Source organism: Leptopilina heterotoma, unplaced genomic scaffold (assembly GCF_015476425.1).
Source record: "Leptopilina heterotoma isolate Lh14 unplaced genomic scaffold, ASM1547642v1 Lhet_54, whole genome shotgun sequence".
Classification (NCBI taxonomy): domain Eukaryota; kingdom Metazoa; phylum Arthropoda; class Insecta; order Hymenoptera; family Figitidae; genus Leptopilina; species Leptopilina heterotoma.
In genome coordinates this window covers 1,288,783-1,301,278 of record NW_025111118.1, presented here as the reverse complement: position 1 = coordinate 1,301,278, position 12,496 = coordinate 1,288,783, and the positions used below count along the sequence as shown (strand labels likewise).

Sequence of the window (12,496 nt, the reverse complement as noted above, 5' to 3'; positions counted from 1 at the left end):
GAGAGAAAAAAAGGAAAATGAGAAAAGAGAGAGAGAGAGAGAAAAAGAAGAAAGAGAAAAAAAGAATAGAGAGAAGAAGGAGAAAGAGAAAAAAAAGGGACAGAGAGAAGAAAAAGGAGAGAGAAAGAGAAAAGAGGAGAAAAAGAAAAAGAGAGAGAAAGAAAAGAGGACAGAAAGAAAAAGATAGAGAGAAAGGGACAGAGAGAAGAAGGAGAGAGAGAAAGAAAAGAGGACAGAAAGAAAAAGAGAGAGAAAGGGACAGGGAGAAGAAGGAGAGAGAGAGAGAGAAAAAAAAGGGACAGGAAGAAAAAAGAATAGAGAGAAGAAGGAGAACGAGAGAAAAAAGGGACAAAAAGAGAGGGAAACTAAAACTCGCGCATTGCCACGAAACGAGCAATGTAACATAACTAACAAGGAAGAAATAACTGGAAACTAACGTTTGAAAAAGAATGAGAGAGTGAGAGAGAGAGAGGGGGGGGGGGATGGGTGAAAAACATAAAAGAGGGATAGAGGCGAAAGTGGAGGTCGCTTCGTGGCGGTCCTCCTCACTCTTTTTGGATTACAGGTTCGGAACTATTGGTGAGCTTAGTTCGCGGTTGGTTGCATTTACGAGTTACTCCCAGCATTTGCGTATTTCACGGAGGCCGTTATGACTATGCAACTGCACCAACCAGAAAGAGAGAGAGAAAGAGAGAAGATTCTTATCTCCTCTCAAGAATCTACGGATATTCTTAGAGAGAAAGAGAAAAAGATTTCACGAGCGCAAATATCTTAAAACCAAGAATTAATCTCGTTGAATAATATTTATACTTGTCTTCGTGTGTAATATATGCGCGTTAGTATTAGTCATATTATTGAAAAATGTGAATAACTAATATTTTTCCAAACTCTTGGGGAAATATGTATTTTTTACTTGTCCTCTAAATCGTTTTCTAAATTCTGAAATCCATAAACAAATCATTCCGCAAAATAGTTTGTGAAATAAAATTATAAAACTATTCTGTAAAATATTCTTTAAAATATTCTATAAAATACATGTCAAAAGAAAAGATTGGTAGTGCTCAAGATATTTTTTAAATATTCTCTATTTTACTAAATATTTGAAATTTTTTACAAAATATTTCACAAAATATTTTACTAGATATTTGATAAAATATTTGGCAAAATTTTTTACTAAATATTTGACAAAATATTTCACTAGATATTTGACAAAATATTTTACTAGATATTTAACAAAATATTTTACCTAATATTTGACAAAATATTCTACTAAATTGTTTGACAAAATATTTAACAAAATATTCTATAAATTTTGGTAATTGCTAAAGTGAAAAATCAGACGACATTTCACTAAAAATTAGTTATTTTTGACTAATTCAGATTTAGAGACTATATTGAAAATTTACCAAATGAATTGAAAACTTACTAAACAAATTAAAAATTTACCAAGAAATTGAAAATTTATCAAACGAATTAAAAATTTACTAAATTACTTAAAATTTTACTACATAAATTTAAAATTTTCTAAATAAATTTAAAATATGCTTCACAAATTTTATATTTATTAGGTAAACTACAAATTTATTGAAAAAATTGGATATTTTCAAAATAAATTTAATATTTACCGAAAAAGTTATAATTTACTAAATAAAACCAAAAGTTTTCACTTATTTAGTAATTTCTCAATTTATTTAGTAAACTTTTCATTTATAAAGTAAATTTTGAATTTATTTGGTAAATTTTCAGTAAACTCACTATTTTTTAGTTTTATTCCATAAATTACCATTTCTTTTAGTAAATTTTAAAATTATTTAAAAAATTTTTAAATTCTTTAATAAATTTTCATTTTACACAAAAATATATCATTTTTGCAGTAAACTTTCTATTTCCTTAGTTAATTTTCAATTTATTTGATAAATTTCCAGTACATTTAGTAACTTTTACTTTTATTTAGTAAATTATCATTTTTTTTTTATCAAATATTATACTTGTTTCGAAAATTGAAATATTCAAAATTTTTGCTAATTTATTTGGAAGTAAATTGAAAATTTACTAAATAAGTTGAAAGTTTCCTGCATTTTTATATTTAGTATCGTAGACTGACAATTTACTGAAAAGGTTCAAAATTTCCTAAATAAATTAAATATTTACTAAAAAAGTTTATGATATTAATAAAAATTAAAAATTTATTTATGAAATAAATAAAAAGTTTACTAAAAAAAAAAAAATTGAAAAAATACTAAATAAATTGAAATTTAAATTAAAATTTTCAGCATACATTTAATTTTTATTCTGTAAACTGAAAATTTACTATATAAATTAAAAATTTACTAAATAACAATCTATCAAATTTATTCCCATAAGAAAAATAACCTGAAGAAATGAATAAAAAATAAAAGGTCCAAACGAGATTGAAAAAAATAGATTGTAAAGTGCAACTATAAATTTTCTTTTCTATTATTATTAAAATAAACACATATTTGGCTCGCAGACATAAATTTTCTATCCATAAAAGGGGGAAGAAAATTTCACAATATATAATAAGAAAATCCAAGCAGGGAAGAGGAAGAGGTGTCACTTTTGAATGGATCGCAGAAAGTTAAGGGATGCTGATGTTTTTTGATGAAAACGTGACTATACATTCCATTAAAGCGACTAGACTTTTCTCTTTGTATCTAGACTTTGCCCAAGGGGTATGGAATATTCTTCCATTAAAATTATTTTCAAGCCCGTCAACGTTGAGATTAAGTTTGCCACGAACAGGGGAATTAATCAAGTGTCTTTTATATATAAAATACTTTTTTTTTATCCTTTCTACCAATTCGTAAGAAAATTTATTCGCGGTCCTTAGGGGACAGTGAGGATTGTATAAATAAATATCAAAAATATATAATAATATAATTGAAAAATAAATTTAAAGCTATGAAGAAATGTGGGACTAACTCTTTTAGTGAAAAATTCTGGGAAAATTCAAAAAATAATAATATAATAATAAAAATAAAATATTATTATTATTAAAATTACTATTATTATTTAGTATAGTAAAGAAAAGTGGGGGACGAAGGAATTTATTGATGATTAATTCTATAAATAGCTTTAAATACGAAAAAAGGAGAAACTATTTTATAAATTATTTGGAAAAAAAGCAAAAGTGCATTTTTTACACTCTCATTTCTTGGCGAAATGATAGGAAATTTATTGCCATTGACCTGTCCCAGGAGGATATAAGGTCAGTTGGGACTCGCATTGTTACGGGGAATCGGAAACATGGGATTATATCTCGATGAACAAGTGCGTTGCTTTCGCCTTTACGAATATATATTTATATATATAGAATGTACATTGCGTACTTACACGCTCAGTATCAACGCACATGACTCTCATATCGCGGATAGATCACTGTGAGTATTAAACTTCTGTGAGTCTGTTTACATCGCGCCTCTATGGTCGAGAATAATAATAATAATAACAGCCCAAGTATAGGCTTAAATTAAATCTCCAGATGCTATTTTGTATTTTTTCACTATTATTCTTTTTTTAAGTAAAATTTTTTAGTTCAATTAAAATTTTGACATTTATGGCTAAATTCTAACTAAATTCTTTGGACAAAGAATAATGGATAATTTAATTTATTTATTTTTATTTTCACAAGTTTCCAAAAAAAAATAAAAAAAGGCATTTTGATTATGTTTAAATTTTAATGACATAAAGTGGGAAAAAAAAGAAACAAGAAGTGAGAATTTTGTATATTACCGCGGCGAAAAAGTAATGTCCGGGAATATTCAGAGTTGCTGAAGAAATACGTACCTGTAACAAAAAATAGAAATTTGTTAAAAAATTATTTCTTTATTTGGTAAATTTGAATAATCGACATTCAAAAACTCACTCATGCGATTTTTACTTCCCATTAAGTTTTAATTAAGAAATTAGAATAGTGGGCATTTAAGAAATAAATGTGAATATTTAATATTTAAATGCAAAAATAAATGTAAATAAATAAAATATAAATAAAAAATAAAATAGAAATAAAAAATAAAATAGAAATAAGGAATAAAATAGAAATAAAAAATTAAAAAGAAATAAAAAATAAAAATATTAAAAATTTTAATTTAGAATAAAATTTAAATGGTAAAGAGAGGAAAATATCTGTTTTTTTTTGACGCAATTGAAGATGATGAAAATTGAAGCGATTGAAAGTAGATTCCCAGGAGTGGATTCGACGACGACGACGACAACGACGTCAGTTTATAAGTTATACGGGGAGGCAATTGGAAAAAGCAAAAAAAAAAAGAAAAAACAAAAAAAAGAAGAAAAAAAGAAAGAAATACATGGAGTTGTGCTACTGCGATGGTAAGAGGACTGAATCACAAGCGATTTAAGCGACAAAGAGATAAAGAGATCGTAAGACCTGGCATGGCGCGGCGCTGTGCAGCTGCAACGCCTTGTACCTAAGTATCTTTGAGAGTTGCTGCTTCGCATGGCAGGAAAAGAAAACCTTCCAAGTGATGCATGAAACTGGTCGAGACACACTGCAAACGAACGCCCCATATGACGCGAAAAGAAAAATAAAAACAATCAAAAAAAAAAAAAAAAATGTTTTCTTTTTCACTAAGTTTTTCGTTATTTTTACGATTTTCGGAAAAATTAATTTGGTAGAATATACTTAATTTTTTTTGGTGATTTTTTTAATTAGCTTTTAGAGCAGAGTTAATTTTATAATTTGTGCGAAAATATTCTGAAAATGTTTGACGAAATATTTTCAAAGTATTTGACGAAATATTCGGAAAGTGTTTGACGAAATATTCCAAAAATATTCTGAAAATATGTCAGGAAATAATTCCAGAAATATTTTCCAAAATTGTAAAATATTCCTTCAAAGATTCGACGTTCCGAAAAATATTTAAAGACACATTCCATAAAATAATTTGTAAATATTCTAAAAATATTTGACCAAACAGACATTTGACATTTGACATTCCCAGACTATTCTCAAAAATATTCTAAAATATTCCACCAAGCATTCGACAAAATATTTGATAGAATATTCGACAAAATATTCAATAAAATATTCTGAATATATTACACAAAATATTCGGGAACTATTCCAAAAATATTCTAAAAATATTCCCCCAAATATTCCATAGAATATTTGGCAAAATATTCCATAGATTATTTGGCAAAATATTCCATAGAATATATGACAAAATATTCAATAAAACTATTCCAAAAATATTCCATAGATTATTTGGCAAAATATTGCATAAAATTTAACAAAAATATTCCATGAACTATTGCAAAAAATATTTCCAAATAATTTTCAAAAATATTCCACAAAATATTTCATGAAATATCTCATAAAATATTCCACAAAATATTATCTAAAATATTTCTCAAGATATTCCAAAAAATACATTCCCAAAAAATAAACAAACACTAAGAAATATCCTTGATTAAAATGTTAACTATCATTGTATTACTTAATTTTTTTAATTAAAAACTTTGTGTAATTAATTAATAATCCTCCCGGGATTTTGATTATAATACACACACACATATATATATACACTCTCGAGGGAGATCAAACAAGGAAACTGAATATCTTTACAGACCTGTAGCTATAGGTATACACAATATATGAGAACATCATATACTCGAGAAAACCCACAGAAATTGCATTATTGGCATCAGAAGTTAAAGTTTCCTGGCGCGAAATTCGTCGTACATGTATATATGTATACAGAAAGAGAGAGAGAGAGAGAGAGATGGCACGTTAAGAAATCGTTGGCCGCGAAACGAAATCGCAAAGCCGAAATTGAAGTAAAAATCGATTTTCCACGGGGTATCCAATTTCAACTTTTATAGAGTCAAGGTAACGCTTTGAAGGCAAGAGTTAATGGAAGTGACGCAAAAGTTTCTTTCCACTTTAACCACTTTTCATCGGGAACCATCTCGACCTTTATTTCGGCGTCCGCAAAACGAATTTTTGTTGATCTTGCAAATTTGCCGCGAAGATAAGAAATTTAGATGAATTTTGGAAAATCGCTTTTTTTCATAGTTTTAATTTATTTTTCACTTCTGCTTTTTGTTGTAATTATTTTTTTTTCTCTGAATTTAATAATTATTACCTATTTATTTCTGTATTTTTTAGTCTTTAGCTATTTATTTCTGTATTTTTTAGTCTTTACCTATTTATTTCTGTACTTTTTAGTATTTTCTTATGCATTTCTTTAATTTTTTAAATTTTATTTATTTTTCTATTTCTATATTTATTTACCTAATTGATTATTTATTTACTTGTATATTTACCTACTCGTTTATTTATTTGCATTTTTATTGTTTTATTTTATTTTTTATTTATTAATTTCTGTATTTATTTATTAGTCTATTTACTTAATTATTTATTTACCTAATACTTTTTTTATGTATTTATTTATTCGTCTATTTACTTATTTATTTATTCATTGATTTATTCAATTATTTATTTATTATTTGTTAGTGTATTAGTTAATTTATTAATTTGTTTATTTATTTCTGAATTCTCTTTCTTTTTTTTTTTAAACGAAAATTTGAAAAAAAAAATTGAACAAGAAAAATAAGAGGGAGAGAGAGAGAGAGAGTAAAATGTGCAAAAAATCGAAAAAGAGAAATAAAAAAAAGAAAAATTAAGAAAAAAAATTGCGAAAGAGAAATAGAAGAGAGAAATGATTGCAAAAAATCGAAAAAGAGAAATAGAAGAAATTAAATTTTAAAAAAATAGAAGAAAGAAAAATTAAGAAAAAAATTGCAAAGAAAAATAGAAGAAAGAAAATCCCCCGAAAAAAAGAAAGAGAAGGGAGAGAAATTCAGAAAAAAAATTGCAAAAGAAAAAAGGAAGAAGAGAAAAATTTGCAAAAAGGAAAATTTGCATATAGGAGTTAATCGGGAATTCACGGTGCAAATCTGGAGAAAAGAAAATACACGTTGAAGTGAGAACTGTCTTAAAGTGTCGTTAGGAAGTCATCCATTATTCTTCAAAGGCCATACATAGTCGAAAGTCCATGCCGCGAATCTTCGAACGAAACTTTCGCGAACACGCCTCACCTTTTCTCCTTCTCTCCTTTTTCTTTGCCCCCTTTTTCTCTCTCTCTCTCTCTAACTTCTCTATTTTCCTATACTTTTCGTCTTATTTTCCTTTTTCCTCCCTTTTTCTTCGTCGTCATTCTCCTTTTCTCTTTTCGTTTCGAGCTTAAACAGTCCGAATTTCTAGGAAATACTGTCGATTTAAGAGTACTTTGAGAAAACTTTTCCGTACCCTGGAATATAAATATACATTGCTCTAATTTCCATACTTTTAATATTTTCGCATATTATTTACATAAAATAGTGTAATAAAGTTTTACAAGAAAATATAATGTCGAGTAGTTTTATTAAATAGTTTTGTAAAATTGTAAATTTTGCAAAAAGTAATTTTAAATTATAAAGTTAGGAGAGAATTTTTTCTAATTTAATAAAATGGAACATCTGAATTAATTAAATGGAATTTTTTAATAAATAAAAGTTTTTATTTAAAAAATAAAATATTTCATGTAATAAATAAAATATTTCATGTAATAAATAAAATTTTTCATTTCATAAATAAAATATTTCATGTAATAAATAAAATATTAAATTGAAAAAAAATTAGAAAATATACACTGAGAAAATAATATATATTTAAATCAAAACATAATTATCTTTGTTATACAGTCAATCAAAAATTATTATTCAAGATTGCCACAGGTCAGGGAAGTCAGGAAAATCAGGGAAAAGTCAGGGATTTTTATTAAAAATACTGGGAAAAATTAAATTTTTAAGAATTTATAAGAAAATTCTGAATATTTGGTATCTTTTTTGTTTGTCTTATAAACTATGAATTCTAATGCAAAACCTTCAAAAAATTTTTCTATTTCTGACCAGAATGAATTTTTTAATATTATTTAATTATTTTAAAAGTTTTAACGCAATTATCTTGATAAATAATAAAATTCTTCACAAAAATTCAATTATTTTTAGGAATTTTGAAAAAATTCTTTGCTAAATTTAATTATTTTCAAAAATAACAATATTCATCACAAGAATTCAATTATTTTCAAAAGTAATAAAATTCTTCGAAGAAATTCAATTATTTTTACAAATTTTAACGAATATCTCGTCAAGAATTCAATTATCTTTATAAATAGTAAAATTTTTCGCCATAAATTCAATTATTTTTTAAAAATTTAAATAAAATTCTTTGCAAAATTTCAATTATTTTCAAAAGTTTTTCGCAATTTAATGTTTTTTTTTAAATATTTTTTATTATTATCATCGTAGAATTTCAAATATTTTTCATAAAATTTTAAATAAATTCCTCGGAAAATGCAATTATTCAATAAAATAATAAAATTCGTTGCAATAATTCAATTATTTTCATAAATAACTTTTAATTCGTCGCAGAAAATCAATTATTTCCAAAAAAAATTTAAGTAATTCTGTGCAAAAGAATTCAATTATCTTGATAAACAACAAAATTTTCTTTATAATAAAATCAATTATTTTAAGAAATTTAGATAAAATTCTTTTTCAAAATTCAATTATTTTGATAAATATCAAAATTTATCGCCAGTATTCAATTTTTTTTTAAAGTTATAAAATAGGTACTTTGTAGAAATTAAATTATTTTCAAAATTGTTTTTTAAAATTCTCGTTAAGATTTTAATTATATTTATAAAATAGGTGGCGAAAATCTTCTCAAGAACTGAATTATTGGCAAAAATTTTAATAAAATTCTTAGCAAAATTCCAATTATTAAAACAAAATTTAATAAAATTCTACTCAAGAATTAAATTATTGTCAAAAATTTTTATAAAATTCTTGTCAGAATTCCAATTATTTTAACCAAATTTAATAAAATTCTTATCAAAATTCCAATTATTTAAAAAAAATTTAATAAAATTCTAAAGAATTCAATTATTGTCAAAAATTTTTATAAAATTCTTGGCAAAATTTAAATTATTTAAACAAAAATTAATAAAAATCTTCGTAAATTATTATTTACATTCTTCTCATGAATTCAATTATTTTAAAAAAATTTTAATAAAATTCTTCAAAAAGTTGTCAATTATTTTCAAAAATTTTTATAAAATTTTTTAATTCAATAAATTTCAGCAAATTTTAATCTAAATTCCTTAATTCATTTTTTTTGAAAGTTTTTAATAAAATTCTTCGTAAAAATTCAATTTTAAGAAACATTCAAATTTATTCAATAAATTATTTATTTTTCTATTTAAATAATTGAATTCTTGTAGAATTTTTTAATAAAAATTAATTTAAAAATGTATTTCGGTTAAAATTTTAGATAATAATTTAACATTAAGAGCATTATTATAAAATAATAATTTTATCACTGGGTTATCTTTAATTATTATTATAAACATGAAGAAATCGATCACTTCGAGTCGAAGACTCGGAGTGATTTACTTCTTCATGTTTATAATAATATTCTTATAATTTGCTGAATTTTTGTGTCAACTCGGTTATTGAATTAAGGGCATTTGAACCTTGATGACGTTACAGTTTGTGCAAAGCATGTGTGACGTCATTAAGGTTCAAATGCCCTTAAAAATAATAATTTTGTTTCAATACATAATAAGTTTGATTCAATAAAAAATTAGGTTTAATTAAATTATAATGTTTAATTAATATTTATTTTATTAATTTATTTAATTAATATTTAATTTATTAGTTTATTAATTTATTTAATTAATATTTAATTTATTAATTTATTAATTTATTTAATTCATAGTCATATTTTTTTTGGTTTGCTACTTATTTTTGGTTTAAAAGAAATTTTTTTCTCAGTGCGTAGAATTAATATTTAGTAAAAGAAAATATTTTTTCCCAAAGAGTAAAAATTACTTTTTCGCAGAGTGAAAAAATAACTATTTTTTCCCCAAAATCAACTTATTTTGTTCGGGGTAAAAACAAGAAAAAGAAAATTAAATATTATATGTATATACAGAAAAGTAATATATTTGAATTCAGGGAAATATTTCGATACTCAATTTGCTTGAAATCGTCAATATATAGGCATAATTTGTGATGCATCATATGATCGAGTATGGGCCTTGATGGTGGTTTCGTGATGATGAAAACAAATTTTATCACTGCTGAATTTATATTTGCCGCTGGTTTAATTACTCGACCCGTCCCCCCGAGGCATTGCCAATGTGTGCGCACATCTGCATTTGAATAGCGCTGGGCTTTCATTTCTTTTCAACAAATTTCCAAATAGATAGTTATATATATATATATATATACATATTCTGGAAGCTCAACATTCTTCTCGAAGCTTATAGCAAAAACCCCCTGACGTTTAACGAATTTTAATTATTAATTTAATTTTCATGCTATAAATTCTTGTCTTTATTAATATAAACTTAAAAATTGTTTTATACAAGGAGGAAATTTTGTTTTTTTTTTCATTATTGAGTTTAAATATGCAAAACGATAAATTACAGGAGGGGGGAGGGGGGAATTTATATATATGTATTCATTACACAATGTTGATTATAATCGTCTCGTTGCCTAAGGTTTTTCTCTGAACGATATTGTGTTCAGCGAAAACGCGTAAGACATTCAATTAGAAAAATCGTTCCTCAACTATTAACGCGTTGTATTTAAACACGATAAGGTTGCAATTACATGCCTTTCTCCCGGTGCCTTAAAGCACTTTTGCGCTCTCTTGCAACTTTACACACAAGTTACAACGACTTTCAATGAGTTCCAAGAGCGATTATAATATTTTATATTTTTTTTTTCTCAATTTAATAATGGAAATTGTTAGATAGTCAATCAGAAATTATTTTTGAATTAAAAATATTAATTTTGATTCAATTACATAAAGTTTGATTTAATGAAAATTAGGTTTAATATTTTACTAATCGGGAAATCCGGGAAATAGCCGGAAAAAATAGAAAACAAAAAAATAGATAAATAAAAATATAATAATCAAATATATTTAATTGAAAGTCTTATTTTTTTGGTTGACTATTTATTTTTGGATTAAAAGAAATAATTTTTTCTCAGTGTATTAGTTTCTTAGCCCCTTGATGATATTATACGACTTTTGAAACAAGTTCACAATATTTCATTTTCCAAGAATACTTTTAAAGAATCAACTTTTCAAAGTTATTAAAATTTTCCTTTCAACAAAAGAATATTTTCCTCCCCTTTCCCCCCTCACCCGTTAACTTGAGTAGTTTATGCAAAAGTTTTATCTCCAATATTAAAAGAGAAAAGGAGAAAAGCAAGAAAAGAAAAATTAACGAATACGAAGAATTGTTCGTACTTTACAATTACTATTATTACTATTGTTTATATTTTTAATAACCAAGTAAAAAAAAAAATTTTTTTTTTCACTCGCCTGTCGTAGTCGAGTGAAGAAATTACATTCATTAGAAATTATTACATTGACATATTAAACAATAGAGTCTGAATTATAGTTTCTTTTGCAACAATTGCAAAAATATTTCGCAAAAACAGAAAAAAATATATTTTGCAATATTTAGCAATAGAAAATTATAGATGTTTATTAAAGTTAAATATAAAGTTTGACATTTTCTTTATATATATTCTGTAAAAAGATAAATGAGTCATGGCATTATCGAGTTGATATTATATAGAAATGGATTTTTCAGATATATATATGTGTGTTTGAAAAACGGGGGCTTTCGAACACTCGTCAAATGTCAGAAAGGCAAAGAGAGTGTGGAAATCAACGCGTTATAAGGAAATGAAGGTGAAAAAGAGTGTGTGTGGTATTCACGATTTCGAGATAGAAGTCGAATGATTTGAAAAGTAAGAAAGTCGTTTAAAGATTGAAAAAAAAGGAAAAATAAAGTGAGGCACTACCCTTTTTATCCCAACCGTGAGCGAGTACGTGGCGTGAATTCTAAGCCAAAATCGTTTTATCTCATCTTTTTTAAAGACAGGAACTGAAAAATCTCAATCTTGACGTTTTGATCGTAAACGCATTTTTGGACGCATAAAAGAAACTAAGTTGTTGATGTATTTTTTTTTTTTTTGCTTTGATAGAATATATATTGGCATTCGTTTAAATTTTAAAGTTCATTTTTATGCTGTCGCACCTTTGAATTCTATATACAAATAAACAGATTTATTTACAAATTCTATTTATCTAGGAAATACCTTCAGTTCTTCATTTTTTCAACTTCATTATTTATCTTCGTTTTTCATAGAAATTCAAATATTAAAAAAAATAATAATCAAATTCTTTAAAACGATTAAAGATGATCAAGTAATAAAATCATTATTTTATATTTATAAGAATGTTATACTTCTTCAAAATTATTTTCATTATTTCAATTCAATTATTATTTTCAAAAATTTTTAACTACAATTTTACTTTATATCAATTATTTTTAATAATTTTCGGAAAAAGTTCTTTGGCAATTTTCAAATCCATTTGTTTACAATA

The 12,496-nt window shown here is 24.9% G+C and overlaps 1 protein-coding gene across 13 annotated transcripts in view; it reads right to left on the bottom strand.

The window, feature by feature from the left end:
- Positions 1 to 12,496, bottom strand: part of LOC122508409 (latrophilin Cirl-like) — a 664,372-nt gene that overhangs the window by 105,821 nt on the left and 546,055 nt on the right. For 11 of the 13 annotated variants that reach the window (XM_043621720.1, XM_043621723.1, XM_043621724.1 and 8 more), the window contains one exon: positions 3,754 to 3,807. The exons of the other annotated variants lie outside the window; for them this stretch is intronic. In XM_043621720.1, the coding sequence (XP_043477655.1) occupies positions 3,754 to 3,807 (54 nt within the window). The remainder of the gene's footprint in view (positions 1 to 3,753; positions 3,808 to 12,496) is intronic. 13 annotated transcript variants of the gene reach the window in all.